The sequence below is a fragment of the Camponotus floridanus genome, unplaced genomic scaffold (assembly GCF_003227725.1).
Source record: "Camponotus floridanus strain SB8 unplaced genomic scaffold, Cflo_v7.5 scaffold306, whole genome shotgun sequence".
In the NCBI taxonomy this organism is placed as follows: domain Eukaryota; kingdom Metazoa; phylum Arthropoda; class Insecta; order Hymenoptera; family Formicidae; genus Camponotus; species Camponotus floridanus.
The window spans coordinates 39,981-64,769 of record NW_020229444.1 but is presented as its reverse complement, the minus strand read 5'-3'; the positions used below and the strand labels follow the sequence as shown (position 1 = coordinate 64,769).

The following is a 24,789-nucleotide window of genomic DNA, read 5'->3' as shown; positions in this document are numbered from 1 at the left end:
CTCAAATTTATGTCTTCAATAATTTCAATAATTTCAATAATCCAAAATAAATTCAAAGTAATTAATATTTTTAAGAATATATCATTTATTATTATTAAAAAAATATTTTTTAAATATCAAATTTTTTATATTGATTGATTTATATTAAAATTTGTAGGTTTAATGACATTTTTACTGTCTAGAAAATGTCATTCATTGGAATTGAATTTACAGATGATAGTGGTGGCGGCCTTGCACTTGTAAGCAAACAGTGGTTAACACCACGTAAACAAGAGGTGTTTTGGCCGTCTTATAAATTTCAATCTCAATATAATAAGGCTATTAAAAAAGGCGTAGTCCCAGAGGAAGATGGTTCTTGGAAAATTTTTAAAATTAAACGCTGTTTTTTTGAAACTGGTAAAGTGTAAATTACAAAATTTTCTATAAATATTTATCTTTATGTATATATAATTGTATTGTAGATGATTATAGCAAAGCACAAAGGCAAATCAAACAAGCACAGATAACGTCTGATTGTCAAAGTGAAGTTGAGGAGGTTTTGCCATTAAAGAGAACAATCCATAAACCGAAAAAATTAATATACAGCAGCAGTGATGATGAGGACGAGGTTTTATCTGAGAAGCATAAACTTCCACCACCACCAAAGATTGTCAGATTAAATAACAAGGCAAATAATGATGAAGCATCATCTTCATCATCACGTAAGTGATCCCTATAAGACACAATATTCCTAAAATATTGTATAAATATTATTAACAGTTAATAATATTTATACAATATCCTAAGAATATTGTGTGCTTATAGGGATATATCAATTAGTTATGGTCATTATATATCAATATAATAATATTAACATTTTGGTTAACTATAGAAATAGAGAAAGATTTATAATTATATGTATATTTAAGAATTGCTTTTCTTGATTTCAACATTACGAAATATACAGATCTATTCCTTTGTTTATTTATAGTTTTAACACTAATTGAGAAAGATAAAAATCGAGCTCAAGTAAAGACAGAAACAGTAACATTTTACAAGTTACTCACAGTAGATAAATAAACAATAAATGAACTCTATATCATTTAAAAACAAATATTAACATTTTTTACATATATTTTTTAGAAACGTCAAAAAGTATCCAACAAAGTGCAGCATCTGATACACTGAATTCTTTTAATGGTGATCCTCAAACATCGTACAGTAGTCCATCTCATTCAACAAATATATTTAGATCATTTTCGAATAGTACTCCAACTATATCAACTGTAATTGAAAATAGTTTTCAAGATAGTATCCACAATGACGGTACAGGTAAAACTTAAATTTGTTAAAAACTTTGAAATTTAATAATTATATTATTATTATATTATTGTCTTATATATTTTTTTCTGTTACCAAAAAAATATTTTCCTTCCTTATTCATATTAAGGAACAAAATAACAAAATATTAGCATTATTTAATGATAAACAAATCGCTCCAAATATTTCAGCTCAATTAACTTTAGAAGATTTGCCAGTAAATTTACCTGTATCGACTCAAGCGGAGTTGGATAGTTTTGAAAATTATTTAAAAAGTAATCAAAATAATTTATCTTCCATGGTAAATATTTGTTATTATGTAAATCAATAACTTTTTCTGTTACTATGTGATTTCTGTTACTATGTGTTAATACAAGTTTTAATATTACAGTGTTCATATTTAGCCACATTGGGTGGAAGAGATTTTACATCCAAAACTAACAGGATTTTAAAATATCTTTTAAGAGATGAGGTAGCTTCTAATTACAGTTTTTACGGTAAACGAATGAACAAAAGTCCCTTTTCTTCTTTAACTTGCTGCAGTGCTGTAGTTAGTAAGTATTTCTTTTTATCAAATTTAAAAAAGTTTATTATACAATTGTTATTATACGTTCACTATCCATATAAATTTTATTATGGGCAATGTTAGCTAAAACATATCCAATAAGGTTGTTCTAATGTTATTAAAATTTTATGAATATGCAGTTGCATTAGTCGCTTATCATTTACATTTATATTACATTTCTGAGCTGTTAAATATATAGATAACTAAATAAAACAACTACATGTTTATTAATAACATTAATAACAATTAAAAACATTGACACAGTAATAGATCTTTAGCTAATATCAATTATGACAGTATATTATGAAATTTTCTTTGAATTTTGGTCTCAAAAAATACTCTCTGTATTGCTCATTTCATGTATTAAACTTTTGTTTTTATAGAATCGGTAAAATCAACATCATCTCAGACAGAAAAAGATATTGAAGATGTGATTAAGGTATGGCTTAAACACGCACCTCAGCGTATAAAAAATCGTAATAAAAATAAAGCTCCTGAACATAATAATAATAAAAAATAATAAATTGGTTTTTATAAAGATTAGGTTGTGATCCGTTTTGAGATAGAGTTTTTTGTTTCAAGTTTCTTAGAATTTATTTGTTTTATTCGGTACTTATATTTTAAGTTTTTGTCTACAGAAACATTTATTGTTTTATTTTAATTTTTATATTTGCGTTAAATTTAATACTATTCCTTGAAATATATTCATTAAAATATATTTAGCTTTGCTTTTTTAGATATCAGATAAGTAAAAGATAAGTATATTAATTTATTTTTATACAAAAATGTTTTCAAATAAAAAAATCAAACATAAAAAAACAAAATTAAAACATAATGTAGGCGTGCGACAGTTATATAGGAGAGTCTCAAAAGCTGTAAGTACTATTTTAGATGAAGTAGTGCAAATTGAAGCTAATAATATTAGTGTTAATAATGGTAATATTTCAAATATTAATAATGATGAATGTTCCAATTATAATATTAATAATGATGAACGTTCTAATTATATTAACAATGAATGTTCTAATTGTAATAATTTCTCTGAAGAAGAAAGCTTTACATATACACAAAATGTTACTTCATGTAACTTAGATGTTATTGAAAATATTATTTCCGATATAGATGTATATGATTCCGATAGTAATAGTATAGTTACAAATCCAGTTTTATTATCACGAGATAATCATTCACCTTTGCAAAATGATTTATCTACAAAGCTACAAGACTGGGCAACAAATTATAAAATTTCCCATTCTGCACTCACTAGTCTTTTACATATTCTTTCACCTCATTTCGCAGAATTGCCTCTTCATTCTAGAACATTGCTTCAAACACCTATACATATGCAAAGTAAACAATTGGAAAATGGAGAATATTGTCACATTGGCTTAGCAAATGAATTAAAGAATTTTTTGGCACAAAATACTATGTTCTCAGCTGAGGTGCTTAAAATTGGATTTAATGTTGATGGTTTACCTTTATTTCGTAGTTCAAACATTCAGTTTTGGCCAATTTTAGGAATAGTTAAAAATACCACACAAAATAAACCATTTCCTATTGGAATTTTCTGTGGCACGTCAAAACCAATACCGTTAGAGAAATTTTTAGATGATTTTATAAATGAATTAGTTTATCTATTAAAAGAAGGTATTGAATATTGTAATAAAAAATATCGTTTGGAAATTCACAGCTTTGTATGCGATGCTCCGGCCAAAGCATATTTGAAAATGATTAAGTCACATTGTGGCTATTCCTCATGTGATAAATGTACTGAATCAGGTAATTATGTTCAACGAAAAGTTATTATGAAAAATATTTCGGCTTCAAAACGGACAGACGATTCTTTTAAATTACAGTTGGATAAAGAACATCATATTGGTAAATCACCTTTGTTAAAACTTGAAATAGGTTTAGTTACATCTTTTCCAATTGACTATATGCATTGTGTATGTCTAGGTGTTGTGAGGAAACTTATACATTCTTGGATCGATGGACAACCATTACAAGTAAAACTTTGTAGTAGATCTACAAATATAATATCAGAACGATTAATATCACTAAAGCATTGTATTCCTGCAGAAATTAATAGAAAGCCTAGATCACTGTCAGAGTTGCAAAGATGGAAAGCAACTGAGTTTAGAACATTGTTATTATATACAGGTCCTTTAGTTCTCAAAAATGTGGTTGATAAAGCCATTTACCAGCATTTTTTATTATTGCATTCTGCAATTACAATATTAATTTCTAAAAAGCATATTTCTAAATTTACTTGTGATTTTGCTGGTGAGCTATTAAAAACCTTTGTTAATCATTGCGAGAAAATATACGGATTACAATTTTACGTATATAATATTCATATGCTATCTCATTTGAGTGATGATGCACAAATATTTGGCCCTTTAGATGAATTCTCTGCTTTTGCATTTGAAAATTATTTAGGACAGCTTAAACAAACTATTAAATCTCCTCACAAACCACTTAAACAAATATACCGTCGGTTAAAAGAACTTTCTATTTCCTCTGCTAATAAATATCTTACAACTAAAAGTTTAATAATGTATGAACTAGAACATACTTCTGGACCTTTACCAACAGCTGGTTGTCATTATAAACAATTTAAAAAATTGCGTTTAGAATCTTTTACTTTAACTATTAACTGTTATTCCTCTTCTGATTGTTATTGCCTCACAAATGACAATTTGGTACTGCAAATCCTTAATATTATAGTTGGAACAGAAAATGAAATTTTAATAATTGGTAAATATTTTCTTTCTTATAAGTCTTTTTATTCATATCCTATTGAATCGAAAGATTTATATATTTTTGAAGTAAAAAATTTATCAATACAGAATCATACGAGGTCCTACAAAGATATTATTGCGAAATGTATACTTTTACCAATGGATAAAGTTTTGTTATCTATGCCTTTAATACATTCATTATCAGCTTAATAATTATTATGTTTTTTACTTGAAAACATTCTTGTATAATTAATTTTTTAATAACTTTACATTATAATTCATAATTTTAATTGTTTATTTTATAATAAGATATAAATGTATATATGTTTGTTATAATATATATACAACATAATTTTTTTATAAAAAGATTAATGTATATGTTTGTTATAATATATACAACATTATAATTCATAATTTTAATTGTTTTTTTTATAATAAGATATAAATGTATATATGTTTATATATATATATATTATATATATATATATATATATATATATACAGGGTGGGGCATTTATCTTGAGACAAGATAATATCTCGATTGGAGTCGATTATTTTGAAAAAAGTTTTAGACAAAAGTTGTATGGTTTCAAGGGGGACATAAAATGGTGTCATTAGTTTGATCTTGAAGAGCCATCTGAAGGACACGCGAAGGTCAGCTCCAACTTTTTAAATGGGACACCCTATATGCTTTTGCATATTCTTGTAGCTCATCTCAAGAGCTTTCCAAAACACTATAATTAAGTTAGTTTTCATTAAGTACTTTCCAAGTTATGAGACTTGAAATCATTTTTTAATTTTACATAAACCGTAAAATATCTTGTAAAATATTCATTTTTCGATTATTTTACCTTAATACTTTTATGTACAAAATAATGAGAAAAATCAATTGGTGTAAAGAAAACTCATAGTTGTTTCGAAAAAAAAAATGTAATTTGCAATTAACAATTACATATTTTTTCTTAAAAATAACTATGTCTTTTCTTTACACCAATTGATTCCTCTCATTATTTTGTACATAAAAGTATTAAGGTAAAATAATCGAAAAATGAATATTTTACAAGATATTTTACGGTTTATGTAAAATTAAAAAATGATTTCAAGCCTCATAACTTGGAAAGTACTTAATGAAAACTAACTTAATTATAGTGTTTTGGAAAGCTCTTGAGATGAGCTACAAGAATATGCAAAAGCATATAGGGTGTCCCATTTAAAAAGTTGGAGCTGACCTTCGCGTGTCCTTCAGGTGGCTCTTCAAGATCAAACTAATAACACCATCTTATGTCCCCCTTGAAACCATACAACTTTTGTCTAAAACTTTTTTCAAAATAATCGACTCCAATCGAGATATTATCTTGTCTCAAGATAAATGCCCCACCCTGTATATTATATATATATAATATATGTTTTGTTACAACATATCCATCAGATGTATATGCCAAGTTACATATCAGCAATAAATACATGTGAAATAAATATGTACTATACATTTTTTATCTTGTCCAAAATATTAAAATGACGTCTTTCTTACGTCAGAATAGAGTAAAAAAGGTTATTATAACACGTCATTTTCACGTCTCATTATGACGTCTGTGGGCTGTGACTTATTCCCGTCATTTTTACGTTATTATTACGTATTTATAAAAGGATAACTGACGTTACGACTGACCAAAAATTAACGTGAAAATCACGTGACGTTGCTGCCTGGGTATAGCAACTAATTCATGACGTCCTGTAGTTATCCAACCTACGACGTATTTGCAACGTCATATCTTTTACCAATTATAATATAAATGTCAGAGGTCCATATTCAGAATGCGCTTGTAAAGATATTAGCGCTGTTGCATCATACTCTATCTATCAATCGGTTTGTCTGTCTGTTTCTTATTTGGCTCGTGGTGGAATTTTCGCGCGCTGGATTTCCGACGTCGCGCGGCAGTTTTTTCAGAGGCGCGTTCGTATTCGGTTGCGCCTAAGACGATCAGTGATCTCCCCTTCCCCACCGCCAGGGCGTCGTAATTTTTGAGAGGATTAATTTCCTCAATTATGTGTGAATCCTACAAAAAAGTGCAAATCTCCAACGAAGAAGCAAGCAAGTAAGTAACCTACGATTACGCAAACGCTCACGCGACTTTTAGCCGTGCTGATCGAGTTTGTGTGAATTGTATATTATAACCTTTTCAGAGAAAGGCCGAAGCTGTTCCTAGAGTCCGGGGCCAAAAACGGTTAATAAAAAATAGAAGATTCGTGACCACCAATCAGATTACTTCCCTCCATTTGTGTTATTTCGTGCTGTATTATTTTGTGAGAGAGAAGTAGAGGTAGCCGGTACGAGATTTGCATTTCTACAGAGAAGTAAATGTATATGATTTTATGATTAAATGATATATACTTTAATATTACAACACTTTAAACGTTTCACTATCTTTTCGCGTAAGATTAGAAGTACATGCATATTTAATTGTAATACTGGATATATATATATATATATATATATATATATATATATATATAGTGTATAAAAGTTAGGTATAAATAACTTTTATACAAATAACCAGCATATCCTGCATTGAACATATTTACATATATTTATTATACAATATTTCAATTACAATATATGCAATATATACAATTACAATATATACAATTTATTTAATTATTCACAATTGTATCATTTATTATAATATCTTATTTAATTGAAAATTAGAGTCAAGTTGTATTTATAAGATGCAATGACCACCAATTTATTGAGAGTTCAATTTGTCGAAGAAAACGGGGCGATCAATATTGCTATAATAAGCAGTAATTGGCTAATACCTAAGAAAAGAGAAAGCTTTTGGCCTCCATACAAGAAGCAATACCAATATGAACAATCATTAAAGAAAAATGAAACACCAAACATTGAAACATGGACTCTGCACAAAATTCAAAAAGTTTTATTTACTGAGAAAGGTAAAGATATAAAAATATTAAAAACAAATTTATTAAACTTGTAAAATACTAACTTATAAATTTATTACATTGCACACATAATACGGTCTTATATTGATTATTGTTAAAAAATTTTTGTCTATATTTTATGCAGATAATGATTACCACAAGGCTAAGAAACAATTAGAATTTTGCGAAGAGAATTCAGACATACCGTCTGATTTTGATACAGCACTAAAGAAATTAAACACAATTGATAAGCCACGTAATAGGAAGCGACCTAATCACTATTGTGGAAAATGCGAAGATAGTGATGAACAAAGCGATAGTGAAAAAGAATTATTAAATCATGGTATTAACAAAAAGAAATGCAACAATAAACGTTTATTACGGCCTCCAGTAATTTCATCAGGTAATTATAAAAATTCTTTTACTTTTAAATTAACTTTTAAAATTTATAATAAAACTACAAAGATTCACATATAACGTACAATAATATAAAGGAAAAAATAAGATGATATTTACATTTATTTAGTAAGATTATTTAACATTGCTTAAAGTTATTATACAAATATATATATATATATATATATATATATATATATATATTTGTATAACAACTTTAAGCAATGTTAAATAATCTTAGTAAATAAATATAAAGTAGTATTAATGTATATATATATACACATTAATACTGTTCAATAATTGTAATTCTAGACATAGACTTCAACCATTATTTAAGTTCACAACTATTGTTTTTTTTATAAAAGGAGTGAGAAAGGCAATCTAGGTTGAAGCCAATGTCTAAATTACAAAACTTGAATAGTACATTTAAATAATAATTTTATTTATACTTATTTTTTGAATTTAAAAAATTGAAATTTGTATTTATATTTTACAGATGATGAATTACAAGTAAACGGTGAACCTGTAATCACAGTTCCTAATATTCCGCTTGTGGAAAGATTTGCTAGTAGATCAAATACTCCAATTGCTAGTACATCAAATACTCCAAATGCTTTAGTTGCAAAAAATGATATTGCACATTCGTCTCCTAAAAATATTAAATTAGTTAAATCGTTAGACGAATTATGTAAGTACAAAATATAAATAATAGAACAATAATAATAGTTTGTAGTTTCCAAAAATATAAAATTAAAATAATAAAAATTAATTAGCGTTTCAGAAACAATTATTAGAATTTATGGTTGAAATAAAGGAGTATAATATACAAATACTAGCTTTATTAAAAGAGAATAAATTACAAAAAGCGCCAGGTATTTTACCGTCTGATATACCAATACAATTTCCTATCGATACTCTACAACAGCTAGAAATTTTAGAGAATTATTTAAAGGAAGAGGACAAATTGAATGCTTTGGTAAATAGAAATTATTTGCTTATTAATTATTTTATCTAATTTTTTTATTTTAAAAATATTTCATTTAAAATCTACTTTTCAGGTTTTGTATTTGGCAAGTTTGGGTGGTAAAAACATAACTACTTTAACTAACAAAATAATGAAATTTTTATATACAGATAATTTAGCCACAAGGTTTTCTTTTTATGGGAAACGAGACAATAAACAACGATTTTCTGAATGTTTATTAAAAACAGCAGTTATTAGTAAGTACTTACTTTTATTTTTATTGACTTTAATACTAGAATTAACTGTCTGCACCAGGCTTTAGGCTGTGCAATTTTTGACCAATTCTTTCTTTTCCAGTTAATTTCGATTTGTGCTAGAGCTTTAGGTATTTTGTAATTCAATATGATCATTATTTATGAAAAGTTACAAAAATCTAAAACTCCAAGTGGAAATCCAAATTAATTGATAAAAAAAGAACTGTCAGATGGATTAGAAAGGATACAGCTGTAGTTCTAGTGATAATGTAATAAAAGATTACTAATAATTAAGATTATTAATTTTCAAAAATTTTTTGCAATATTATTGAAGATGCTGTAAAAAGCTGTTATTTTGATGCAACTGATCGCAACGTTGAAGATGTGTTGAAGATATGGTTAAAACATGCACCACAACGCGTCAAAAATTTAAATAAAAGTAAGAAATAATCTACTAATTCATAATAAAAGAGTGCTGTGAACATAAAATCCGAAGAAATAATATTAGTATATTTTTTAAGCATCAAAAGATTTAGGACTTAAAGTATTTAAGACTTATAAGGTAAATATACCAATTAGTGGACGAAATGATACTTTTAAATATTAAGTTTTTGATGATATATGTATATGATTCATAATAAATTCCTTATTGATTTTTTATATCATTTAGGAATTGTATTTTATAATTTATTCATATTAAAAATGAAACCTGTCTGTAAAAAAAATTTTGTTCTATAATTAGTACATTTACCTTATATCGGATTACAAAGCAATTTTTGATTCTTATTATTTCTATATTTTTACTTAGTTATTAACATGTTTCATAAAAAACCAAAATTAATTTATAAGAAGAATCCCTATGTGGGAAAACGCCAAATACGTAGAAGAGTAATGGCAATAGTAAATGACATGCTTGTTACGCTTAGTGAGAATAATCAAAACACCGAAAAAATCGATAATGTTTCTATTGATAATAATAATGGAGAAGTATATAAGAAAGATAATACTATTGATACCGTTGTGCATTGTAACTACAGTATGTCTAATGAAATTGATTTTAATTTTAAATATTTATTTAATAGTTCTAATATACTTGATAATAATAGTAATACATTTCATAGTACTTATAATACTCAATTAATTGAAAATATTCTTTTTGACAACGAATTACCTGTATCCATTGAAAATTATAAAATTTTATCTATTGATAATGACAATAATCTTTCCGATGAAAGTGACAATAATCGTTTCGATGTAGTTTCTAAATTACGAGAATGGGCTATAAAAGGAAATATACCACATGTTCGTGTTACAGAGCTATTACATTTGTTACGGCCTTTTCATCCAGAGTTACCACTTAGCAGCAAAACTCTATTACGTACTCCTTCCATAATGACATCAACAAAGCTAAATAATGGAGAATATTATCATTTTGGACTTTTAATAAATTTAGAAAGAATTTTAACTGAATATGACGATTCATCTTGTTATAAAGAAATTCAGTTACAAATTAACATTGATGGTTTACCACTTTTTCATAGTAGCAATATACAATTATGGCCGATTCTATGTTTATTAAAACATGTAATTAATAGCCCATTTCCAATAGGAATATTTTGTGGTACTTCAAAACCTGATCCTTTAGACATATATTTAAAAGATTTTATAAACGAACTCGAATTTTTAATACAAAGCGGCATAGAAATTAATGGAAAAAAATATAAAGTTGTATTACATAATTTTATTTGTGACGCTCCTGCACGAGCATATTTAAAGTGTGTAAAGTCACATACAGGATATTCAGCATGTGATAAATGTACTGAATATGGCGAATATGTAAACGGGCGTGTAATTTATCCGAATATAACAGCTACTAAGAGAACAAATATCTCATTTCGTTTGCAAACGGACGAAAATTATCACTTAGGTACTTCTCCATTAACAAAATTGTCAATAGATTTTATAAAATGTTTTCCCATTGACTATTTACATAACGTGTGTTTAGGAATTATGCGCAAATTGTTAACTACATGGATTAGTGGTCAACCATTGTCAATTAAATTAAGTAGCCATTTTTTTAAACAAATATCTAAACATTTACAACAATTAAGAATTTATATTCCTTTCGAAATTCATAGAAAACCACGAGGATTAGAAGATTTATCTCGATGGAAAGGAACTGAATTTAGAACTTTCTTATTGTATGTAGGACCAATTGTATTAAAAGATAATATTGATATAGCTGTTTATGAACATTTTTTACTCTTTCATGTTGGAATTTCTATACTAGTTTCTGATAAACATATTTCCGAGTTTTCTTTAAAATATGTTAAAAAGATTTTAACAACATTTATTCAACATTCAGAAAATATTTATGGTAGACAATTTTTAATTTATAATGTTCATTTATTGAGTCATTTAACTGACGACGTCGACATTTTCGGTCCTTTGGATGAATTTTCTACATTCCCTTTTGAAAATTATCTGGGTAAACTAAAAACATATGTAAAGAGTCCTACTAATCCCTTACAACAAATCTTTAGACGTTTAACAGAAAATTATGCTTTGCCATTAAATAAAATGAAATCTAACTTGCTAATAAAACTAAAGTATAGTCACAATTTAGGTCCGCTACATTTATCTATTTTACATACACACTGTAAACAATATAAGAAAGTAACTTTTCATGATATAATTTTCTCCATTGATTCAAGTGCTGACTGTTATTGTATGATTAAAGAAAATATCTTAATACGAATTTTAAATATTATTCAACAAAATGACAACATATTTTTCATCGGTAATGCATTTAAAGGTTGTGAACCATTATATAAATATCCTTTAGATTCGAGAAAGTTAAAAATTTGTATTTATCATACAATTTCAAATAAAATTAAAATTTGGCCACTAAATTTAATAATAGCTAAATGTATAGTGTTTCCATATTGCAAGAAATCTCAAAACTGTTGGGTTTCATTCCCATTAATTCATTCAATTCTATAGATTTCTAGTTATTTATCTATTGCCATTTCTCTGCATTTTATTATACATTCTTACCCTGCCTATACCGTAACAAAGATGTGCTGTTTTCGGAAGTCATAGAAAATATTATACGTTTTTTGCACGGAGCTGCGATGTAGCCAAATAATTTTAATTTTAATTAATCAGCTGTTTGTTGGATTATCTGTTGTATTGTGATTCATATTTTGAAAATAAGTGAAATAGTATTTTTTTTATTAATTCTTTTTATTGTTGCTGTCACCAATTTGACTGTTAGTTACGTAACGTGTCAATCACGTTTCGAACACCTTTCAGACATCGCTGCGACATAATATGTGACGAATTAGCACGTCACAATGATGTGCTTGCTACGTATGGTGTTGGCAGAGTAGTATTTAATACATTAAAGGCGTGTTCCGAAATTCACTGCCAGTACTGAAAATCTATAATATACGTAACGTAAACTATAGATTTTCAGTACTGGCAGTGAATTTCGGAACGCGACCTAAATATTCAATATTATATGTAAAGGATGTAAAAGACAAAATTTTATTTTGCTTTATAATTATTATTGTACCTATTCAAACATTTTTATTTCATGTTACAGTTTTTATAAATATACAGAGTGTTCAGTTACAGATCGGAGAAAATTTGTAAGCAGTGATTCTAGATGAGTAAGAGATTTAGATTCTTTTTATGTGTATATTTAAACATTTATAATTAAAAACAAAGCCTTAATCACAATTTTGTTATTCTCGATTTTCGTCTTATCATCTATAATAGAATCAGTCCTTAAATTATCTTCCACCTGTAGCCAAACATCCTACATATTTTTATATTTTGTAAGTATATATGTGCAAAAAATAATTTGTTTGTTTTATGTAAAGAATACTTACAATATTTAATGTGTAATAATTTTTTATAGTAATGTTATATTTACAGTAATATAATGTATAAGAAGGTATAATGTATAATGTATAAAATAATGTATAAAAGGCAACAATATATAATAATATATTATATCACTGTAATAATATATTATACAGTTGATATAATATATAATAATATATTATATCACTGTAATAATATATTATACAGTTGATATAATATATAATAATATATTATATCAACTGTAATAGCAATAAAGGAGTATAAATAACTTGTATCGAGTATCTTAATGTATTGATTATATTAATTGTGATCAAATCAATAATAATCCAATATCATTATTTAATATTAACAAGTTGTACAAATGACATCTATACGAAAATATAATACGAAAATATAATAAATTAATCACATGAAAATAACGTTAATAACATAACATAAAAATTAATAATATGAAAATAATAACGCATTTTTTATCAATATAAAACGTAATATATACACAGTATGTTTGAAAAGTCCCCGAACTGATTTTTTCTTGAAGACAAGTGGAGTACATGTATAAGCCAATGGCTGAAATAGTAAGCCTTTTCTCTAACACATTCAAATTCATCAATATCAGATTAATAATTAATAAGTCCTTATTTCGTTTGCGTTTTGTTTTGTGAGTTTTTATGTGCGGTTACAGAAAGACAAGCGTTTTATCAAGAAAGAATTTTTAATTATAACAATGTAAGGCAGGTGGCTGTGTATGTGTTTTTATTTGTGAATCGTATATGAAAATGTTTTGCCACCAGTTACAATTATTTTATTTTTTAAAATTCTTTCTTGATACGTTCATTGTTCAATAACAAAATTTTAACTGCATATAAAAACTTGCAAAACAAAACAGCGTCAGAATTCGCTAATTATTAATGAAATTTGAATATATTAGACACAAAACTTCATACAAACTATGGGTCTGCTTTCTGTCCTTGCACTGTTAAACTATGTAGATAGAGTCAGACAAATATATACTTTCTTTATTCACTCTAACTTATTGCACTATTCAGCAGTGCAGGAACAGAAAACAAGCCCTATATTTTGGCCATTGGTATACATAGCTTTATTTCTCTTTCCAGGAAAAATATCAGTTCGGAAACTTTTTGGAGACATATTGTGTATCAGTGATAAATCCACGTCATTTTTACGACATGTGGACGTCAAATAGATAATAAGTGACATCAAATAAACGATACTTTATACGTCATTAATGACGTTATTAATATGGCAGTAATAACGTTAATAATACGAAAATTGTGCCGTTAATAACACGAAAATAATGACGTATTCTTTACGTCACTATGTGACGTATTCTTTATGTCACTATATGACGTAATGTACCTGTGACAAATCCACGTCATTTTTGCGACATTAGGACGTCATTTTAAACGTCAGATTCGTCAGAAGAATGACTAATTTATGACGTCAAATAGACGACACCTTGCTACCTGGGTTATAACTCGAAAAGTACTCAATGAAGAAATATTTTATTATAGTGTTTTGGAAAGCTCTCGAGGTCAGCTATAAGAATATGCAATCAAAAATAGAGGTTTCCATTTAAAAACTTTTAATTGATTTTTCCGTGTCCTTAACAACACTATCCAAGGTCACACTAACCATGCTATGTAATGCGCCCCTTAAAGTCCTACAACTTTTGTTCGGAACATTTTTCAAGTAAATGCGTATTTTTCGAAATACCAGCCTGATACGGTCGCTCTGATACATCCTGTATATACGAATAGTATTTTATTATATTCTTATATAGAAGGCTTTATTTATTATTTAAAGTTTTATTATTATTTAATGCAGTATCCTTTATGAATATTTTATTTTACTCTTAAAATTTTGTTATATTACTCTTATTAGATTATTAAGATTAGTAACATTTTATTAACGTTTTATTTGATATTTTGAGTTTATAGAGGTATAACATTTTTTATTTAAAATTCTTTTATTTTTAGGTTGCATATTAAATCGAGTGATGTGACCATGTGTGACGTTAAGCATACCGAATGAAGGAGAGATAAAGAAGTGAGCGAAGGCTAGCCTTCATCGAATATTAAAATTCACGCGACAAAGAGTTAAGTATTCATTTAATTTTTGTGTTCATTTATTATTAACTTTATATATATATATTTCTATACTTGTATAATAATTTATTTAATAATTTTAATTTAATGTATTATATTTTCGTAATTATTTTAATATGTATATATGAAATTTATTATTCGTTTAATGATCTCAGTTTTAATTTGATGATTTTATTTTTATTTATTTATTAAAAATATTAACATATATGTATTTATGATTTATTAAATGGTATATATTTGTATAGGAGAAGATATATATATATATATATATATATATATATATACATATATATAAATTTATCCACTGATTTAATATAATGTATTTTTAATGTATATGCACATATTATATTTCAATAGCAGATTATTTATTTATTATTTCTCAATTGATGATTTTTGTAAAATAATTATTAGATTGTCTATTAATTTTTTATAACAGGTTTTTACATTTATGATCATATATTATACTTTTACTAAATTTTCAGATATCTGGGTGAATGTGGTTCGAGGTTAAAGAGTGGCTTAAATTGGAAAGTCAGTATAGAATTTTGATATGTGATTTAGGTAAGTGTTATTTTATAAAATAATTCTAATTTATTACATTAAAGAATTTATTTTTAATATTATTTTACGGTGATTTTATTACATGAATTAAAAATTTATTATATTGGAAATAATTTCCATTACATTATAGTATAAATTATTAGGATATGCGTATTAATGACTTTTGTTAATAAGTATATTTTGTTTTAATATTATTTTACATGAGACTAATTTGCCATGAAAAGAAGAATTAATTTATTAGTATTTATTTATTCACATAAGAAAATTATTATTATTTTAAGAGATAGATTTTATGGAGAATAATTTCGTCAACTATGAATATTATTAATTATTAATATTCTTTATCATAAATAATAATTTCAACTTATAAATTTTTTCAGGTCAACACCCAGGCTAACGTTTTTCTTGGATAATGTACGAAGGATGTACGAAGGATCAGTTACTCAGATTTTTTTTTTTAAGGTGAGTATTTTATAATTTGAGGATTTAAAATCTTTTAATTTACAATTTAAAAAAAAAATGATTTTAACACATCTTATAATTTTTCAGGTAGAGAATGGAGTTATACAATTCATCATATACCAGCATTATATTTTTTCAAGATTTTACGGAAGGATATTGTGAATTGAGTATATACGTATTGATTCTGAGATTAGATATTTATTTAGTAATATATATATTTTTTTATGTTAAAATTGATTGAACTTAATACGGAAATTATTTATATAATTAATTGGCTGAGGTATACATTTATACATGTTAAATTCATAAGTGATTCGTGTTTCGTGATTTTATTTTATAGAATTGGCTTATTAAAATGCGTATTAATATTCATTGTATATATTTTATGAATTTGATTTTAATTTATAGTTTGAAATATTTAATTATTATTTATACACAATTGATTAGATATTAAAATTATTAATTGTTTGTATTTATTATGAGCACTTGTATAGTTTATTGCTCGGCATTAATTTAATGAAATTTGTTGTTCGTGTTTAATGAGGTGATTTGTTAATATTAAAGTAAGTATTTGCACTGATTATATGATATCAAATTGAAAATCTTGAAATGTTATTTAACTTCTTATTGAATTTGATAGTGTAATTATTTTAAAATATTTGAATTTTAATTAAATTATTTTTATTTACGAGTCTCATCTTTATTAGAGAAATTTATACGGATCCTAATGGATGCGATTTATTCATGAATGCTAGTTTATAATTTTGAATATTAAATTATCATTGTTTAGACAATTTAGATTTGTTAATATTAATTTTAAGGAAATATTACATTTATCATAGATTATATATGTATATTAATTAATTTATTAATTTTTTCCAGGTTATGGATTTAAGACTTACCAGTATTTGTGTGCGAGATATGCAAAGAGTCTGCAGAGTCAATGGTTACAATATTTTGACGGAAAATCTTTTCCTTTTAATAGTAAAAGCAACTGATTTCTATACGTATGTGTAAATGTACATTATTACTCAATGTTATATTTTTATATGGATAATTAAATTATTTAAAATAAAATGTTATTATATAATATATTTATTATTCATAGATTCATAATTTCAATTGGGTTAATGATATACTTATACAGGGTGTCCCTGAGCATGTACTCACTTACTTGTAAGAAGATAGAGCGCAGTAAATTAAATAAAGAAATCCTATTCTATGTAACGATTTTTGTAATAACAATCGAAATATTAATTATTGAAATCGGACGAATGAGAGAAGCGCTCGAGCGCTCGAGCTATAGCACGGCTCACCGTGTCAGACATTGCCTGCCGGCACGCGGCGGGAGGAGGGACAGCGCGCCGCTACCCGTGGTATACCGCTATCGCCATTTTCACGTTTCACTGCATCGTGTCTAGACTCGCATCTCGCGTCTCATTTCTGGTATTGTTTGCGATTATAATTCATTTATGTATGATAAGAGATATGTATAATACAATAAAAAGACGAAGCTGAATTAGATTTAGATGCTATAAATAAGATAGGAAAAAGAAAGAAATGTAAGGAATCTATCGTGAATTTATGATAAGTTTTTGATTAATGTATTATTTACAATTAATAGATAACAGCTTTTTCTATCGATTTTGCTTCTTTTGTCAGGACTACAACAAATATTCGTATAAAAATATTCGAACATCATATCATATCAAAATAAACCATCCATTAATATAAAAATGATACAAGAAGCATTTTCTGTAATATACTTTTCGATGTATGACATAACAAATATAATTTGCAATCGTGTGAAAAAAGAATCGTGCTTCGTTCGTATCATTTTTCAAATAAAATTATTTTGTAGCAAGGAAACATACTATTGTTTTCACACCACCTTGAGGTAGATAGCTTGGCGCGTTTTTTTTTTTAGTGGTTTCCCCAATAGGCCTAATCCACTTTCATCATTTAATGCAACAAATGCTCAAAGTGCTTCCCTCGTACTTGTAAGCAGAGTTCAGCTCTTCGAACTATTTGTTGCGTCGCTCAGTGCCATATCTAGCGTGATATTATTAAAGGCCGCTATAATCACTTCGCGTGCCTCATTTTCATTTCTATCACGCGTGTGTTCTACTAATTCTTTTATGTAGCCCCAAACAAAATAATCTAATACGTTTAAATCTGGGGACCCCCCCCGTGGCGGCCAAATGGCCACGTCGACCTATCCATCTATCCGAAAAGCGTGCGTTTAAAATTTCCCGTACTTGTCGGCGATAATGTGCAGGAGCTCTATCGTGCTGAAACATCATTATTTCTCGATTGCGGAGTGGAACGTCTTCTAACAGATTTAGCAATTCGTTTTCAATAAATTCCGCGTACGTTTGTCCATCGAGACGTGGCGGAAAAAAATATGGACCGATTTAAAAATCGGCAATAATTATTATGAGAGTAGTGCGGGAGATGAAAGATTTCTTAATATACAAGATTATTTATCACTCTGTTTGCCATTACTCCTGCCCATACATTTATCGATCAACGATATTGAAAAGCACACTGTTGAATAGCATGGAGATTCTCATTTTGCCAGAGCACAAAATTTCGAGAATTAAATATGCCATTCGGTATGAATGTAGCCTCATCCGTCCACAAAATACGATCGGGAAATGAAATATTTTGCTGACATTGAGTGAGGAACCCTGCATGTATTTTATGATGGTTATTGTATGAAAGCTGAGACTCGAAGAAGAACTAAAATAATGAAAATACCTTCACAGAAATAAATACGCTGTTGTTCATCTCGCGCAAGAAGTTGCTGCACGCGTTGATAATGAAATGGATGTAATCCATTTTCTTTTAAAATCCGATGCACTGTGGATCGTAGTACACCGAGTGTATTAGCTACATAGCGTACACTATTTCCCGGATTTTCTTCAAACGCATGCAGAACTTCTTCGTCGACATTAATATGACGACGTACTGCTGCGTTAATACGGTGTTACGGAAGAAGGTATCCACTTTCTCTTCCTCGTTGCATACATCTCAGTATGGTGAACCTGGATGGATCCCGCCGATTGGGAAATCGTTCCGCATATAAACGCGCCGCACCATAAGCATTTTCCCCGGCTACCTCGTAACAAACAATCATATCCATATACTCTTGAGCCGTATAATTCATTTTGCACCTTACTAATACGTAAAGAAAACGTACAAGACAATAAGTGCAACAAACGAGAAAACAATTGAAAATCAGAAATTCTGCCCGTGGTGTCCTCATAATAAAGTATCTCAATCATCTTAATAAAGTATCTTAATCATCGCTCGATCCCGGTCGATAAATGTATGGGCAGGAGTAAATGGCAAAGGAGTAATGGCAAACAGAGTGGTAAATAATCTTGTATATTAAGAAATCTTTTTTCTCCCGCACTACTCTCATAATATTTATTGCCGATTTTTAAATCGGTCCATATTTTTTTCCACCACGTCTCGATGGACAAACGTAAACGCGGAATTTATTGAAAACGAATTGCCAAATCTGTTAGAAGACGTTCCACTCCGCGATAGAGAAACAATGTTCCAGCACGATGGATCTCCTGCACATTATCGCCGACAAGTACGGGAAATTTTAAACGCGCGCTTTCCGGATAGATGGATAGGTCGAGATGGCCAAAGCATTTGACCGGCACGGTCCCCAGATTTAAACATGCTAGATTATTTTGTTTGAGTCTACATAAAAGCATTAGTAAAGCACACGCGTGATAGAAATGAAAATGAGGCACGGGAAGCGATTATAGCGGCCTTTAATAATATCACGCTAGATATAGCACACCGAGCGACGCAACAAATAGTTCGAAGAGCTGAACTCTGTTTACAAGTACGAGGGAAGCACTTTGAGCATTTGTTGCATTAAATGATGAGAGTGGATTAGACTTATTGGGGAAACCACTAAAAAAAAACGCGCCAAGCTATCTACCTCAAGGTGGTGTGAAAACGATAGTATGTTTCCTTGCTACGAAATAATTTTATTTGAAAAATGATATGAACGAAGCACGATTCTTTTTTCACACGATTGCAAATTATATTTGTTATGTCGAAAAGTATATTACGGAAAATGCTTCTTGTATAATTTTTATATTAATGGATGGTTTATTTTGATATGATATGATGTTCGAATATTATTATACAAATATTTGTTGTAGTCCTGACAAAAGAAACAAAAGAAATCGATAGAAAAAGCTGTTATCTATTAATTGTAAATAATACATTAATCAAAAACTTATCATAAATTCACGATAGATTCCTTACATTTCTTTCCTTTTCCTATCTTATTTATAGCATTTAAATCTAATTCAGCTTCGTCTTTTTGTTGTATTATACATATCTCTTATCATACATAAATTAATTATAATCGCAAACAATGCCAGAAATGAGACGCGAGATGCGAGTCTTGACGCAATGCAGTGAAACGTGAAAATGGCGATAGCGGTATACCACGGGTAGCGGCGCGCTGTCCCTCCTCCCGCCGCGTGCCGGCAGGCAATGTCTGACACGGTGAGCCGTGCTATAGCTCGAGCGCTCGAGCACTTCTCTCATTCGTCCGATTTGAATAATTAATGTTTCGATTGTTATTACAAAAATCGTTACATAGAATAGGATTTCTTTATTTAATTTACTGCGCTCTACCTTCTTACAAGTAAGTGAGCACATGTTCAGGGACACCCTGTATAATAAAATATTTAATTGTAAGTAAATATTGGTTTGAATATAATTATTCTTTTTAATCAAATTTAATTTAATTAATGCCCATGTAGAGTCATTTAAGTAGAGATTGTTATCATTAACATATATTAATTAATTCATTCTTTTCAGATTCTAAATTTGGAATTTTCACATATATATCTGGAAAAGAGAGACTATAAACCAGCGTTCTTATATAATACAGCGGTTCAACAGAAAGCATAAGGATATATGTATATGTGTAAGCATAAATGTTTTCCTTTTTTATATATTTTATTCGGTTCAACAAAATGATCTACTGACTGAAATTATGTTTTACTAAATGGTTACTTACTTGTGTTAAAAGAACAATGTATATATAATTTATTTATTCTAATTCCTTGTGCTATTATGAATTTTTCGATGACAATTTATATAAGAATATATATATATATATATATATATATATATACATATATATATATGTATATATATGTTAATTTTAATAATAACTGTCAGGTTCATTTTGTTGTTCCTTTATTTTATGTATATATGTATGCTACTTCTACTATATGACTGGCTATGGGGTTAGTATTGCCAGTATAACAAATTTTATTATAGTTATTGAAAATAATAGTAAGAGAAATATTTGTGAATATATATATGTATGCATGTTGATTTCATGTGCATAATTAGTATGATTTGAATAATATGTTTTATGATTATAAGGAAATAAAATAGATTTCCTTTTTTTATTTTTTTTTGTTGCGGGACGTAACAATATTATGCACGTATATATATATATATATATATATATATATATATATATATATATATTGTTCTTTCTTTTAAATAATCAAAGATTATTTCAATAACACAATAAGTCATATATAGACACATATAGATATTCATACACATATATATATCCACGAATACTTCTTTTATTATTACTTCCAATAATTAAAATTCGTTACACTGGCAGTACTAACTCGATAGCCAGTTATATGTAGAAAATAGTGAACATCCGTATAATCAAAGAACAACAAAATGAATATAACTGTCATTGGAATTGCTTCTATTTGGAATTATATTTAATAAACTCTTTATTAACATCAATCTATATAATAAGGCAAAAGATTGAGTTAAATGAATCTCGAGAATAATTATTTTCATTATTCAACTTCAAATCAAACAATGAATAAACTATATAACTAAACGACATCTTATTTTAAATAATTTTTATATTGCATTGTCATAAACTATATAACTAAACGACATCTTATTTTAAATAATTTTTATATTGCATTGTCATTTTGTTGATCCAAATAAAACACAGACATATTAGTAATATAGTCACGCTTATGAATAAATCTTTACGCAATATTTCCAGTAAGAATTTCCTCTTCGAAATGCTTCGTTATATAGTAGCTTAATAGCTTTCTCAAATACTGTACGTAGATGCCCCGCGAAATACTGGTAAGTCCCAACTCTATAACTTGAAAAAATCAATAAATCAATAAAAGAAGAGAAATAAAGATAATTACATATAAAATTCATGACAAATGATAATAATTTAATGTTCAAAAATATAAATCGACATTTATAAATAAATTGCGTCCATTAAGATCTATATATACACGGTGGGCCATTTTAATCGATACACTCGAATATCTCGAAAACAGCACTCTTCAGAAAGAAATGTTTCAAACAAAAATTGTAGGATGTGAAGGGGGACATAAGATGGTAGCATTGATTTGACCTTGGAAAGTCATTTGAAGGTCACATAAAAGTCACCTTCAATTTCTTAAATTGAACCCACTATTTTTCATTACATATTCTTGTAGCTTATCTCGAGAGCTTTCCAAAACACTACAGACAAATGTTTTTTCATTAAGTACTTTTTGAGTTATAAGGCTTCAAAGTTTGCAGTACTTCGATATAAAATGCAAAATATCTCGTAAAATATTTAGTTTTCGGTAGTCTTACCCTAATACTTTTATGCACAGGATAATGAGACAAAACTATTGGTGCAAAGAAAACGCATGATTGTTTATAACAAAAAGTGCATTGCAAATTACACATTTTTTATTATAAACAATCATACGTTTTCTTTGCACCAATAGTTTTGTCTCATTATCCTGTGCATAAAAGTATTAGGGTAAGACTACCGAAAACTAAATATTTTACGAGATATTTTGCATTTTATATCGAAGTACTGCAAACTTTGAAGCCTTATAACTCAAAAAGTATTTAATGAAAAAACATTTGTCTGTAGTGTTTTGGAAAGCTCTCGAGATAAGCTACAAGAATATGTAATGAAAAATAGTGGGTTCAATTTAAGAAATTGAAGGTGACTTTTATGTGACCTTCAAATGACTTTCCAAGGTCAAACCAATGCTACCATCTTATGTCCCCCTTCACACCCTACAATTTTTGTTTGAAACATTTCTTTCTGAAGAGTGCTGTTTTCGAGATATTCGAGTGCATCGATTAAAATGGCCCACCGTGTATATACAGGGTGTTTCATTTTAATCTAGCCAAGCGAATATTTCCAACGCTGTTGAGTTTAGAGAAAAATGTTTCAGACAAAAGTTGTATGGTTTCGAGGGGGACATAAGATGGTACCATTGGTTTGACCTCGAAGAGTTATTTGAACATGAAGGTCACCTTCAATTTCTTAAATGGAACCTACATTTTCTCTTTACATATTCTTGTAGCTTATCTCGAGAGCTTTCCAAAACACTATAATTAAGTACCTTTTCGTTAAGTACTTTTTGAGTTATAAGGCTTGAAATCATTTCTTAATTTTACATAAATCATAAAATATCTAGTAAAATATTCATTTTTCGATTATCTTACCTTAATACTTTTATGTACAAAATAATGAGAGGAATCAATTGGTGTAAAGAAAACATACAGTTGTTTTTAAGAAAAAATATGTAATTGTTAATTGCAAATTACATATTTTTTCTTAGAAACAACTATGTGTTTTCTTTACACCAATTGATTCCTCTCATTATTTTGTACATAAAAGTATACAAGATATTTTATGGTTTATGTAAAATTAAGAAATTATTTCAAGCCTTATAACTCAAGAAGTATTTAACGAAAAGGTACTTAATTATAATGTTTTGAAAAGCTCTCGAGATAAGCTACAAGAATATGTAAAGAGAAAATGTAGGTTCCGTTTAAGAAATTGAAGGTGATCTTCATGTGACCTTCAAATAATTCTTCAAGGTCAAACCAATGGTACCATCTTATGTCCCCCTCGAAACCATACAACTTTTGTTTGAAACATTTTTCTCTAAACTTAACAGCGTTGGAAATATTCGCCTGGCTAGATTAAAATGAGATACCCTGTATATCTGATCATGAATATAAACTTATAAAAGAAATAAGTAAAATTAAAGTAAAATTAAACGAAAAGTGCAAAAAAGTACATAAAGTGCATTTGAAGGAGATGCCGGCTAAAAAGTGCACAAAATGCATTTAAAAGGTGCAGATAAAAACCATATATTCGGATATAGGAAGCGTTTATATACATATCTAGCATCAAAGTGTAAAAGTATATGTTAATTTCATGGACGTAAGAAATACAGGACAGAGTGTATTGCTGCGGAGATGAAGCTCAAAGGGTGAGGGGAAAGAAATGTCTACTGCAACTAAATATGAGGCATGTAAGATGGCGACGGATATTAATTTCACGGAATGTGATATTTTTGAATTCCTTAATATTCAGAAATGATTCGAAATAACACAGCGATTTCAGATGATTTCATGGAATCTTTCATTTCATGGAATCTTTCTATTTTATTCGATTTACGTCCGTGCGACGTGAAAATAGACGCTACATCTGAGGCATCTAAGATGGCCGCGACAATAA

The 24,789-nt window shown here is 27.9% G+C and overlaps 1 protein-coding gene and 1 long non-coding RNA gene across 2 annotated transcripts; both read left to right on the top strand.

Annotated features, from left to right (window-relative positions):
* The first annotated feature begins 332 nt into the window (after positions 1-332).
* On the top strand, positions 333-1,295 carry LOC112638475. Its single transcript, XR_003123016.1, has 3 exons — positions 333-396; positions 462-701; positions 1,123-1,295. It is a non-coding gene; the product is annotated as an uncharacterized LOC112638475 (long non-coding RNA).
* A 5,325-nt stretch (positions 1,296-6,620) lies between these two features.
* On the top strand, positions 6,621-9,028 carry LOC112638474. The gene is made up of 6 exons (XM_025410303.1): positions 6,621-6,701; positions 6,790-6,966; positions 7,313-7,557; positions 7,691-7,948; positions 8,438-8,629; positions 9,000-9,028. Exons 3-6 carry the CDS (start codon positions 7,338-7,340, stop codon positions 9,026-9,028), a joined length of 699 nt encoding a protein of 232 aa, XP_025266088.1. The 5' UTR covers positions 6,621-6,701; positions 6,790-6,966; positions 7,313-7,337.
* The last annotated feature ends 15,761 nt before the right edge of the window (positions 9,029-24,789 follow it).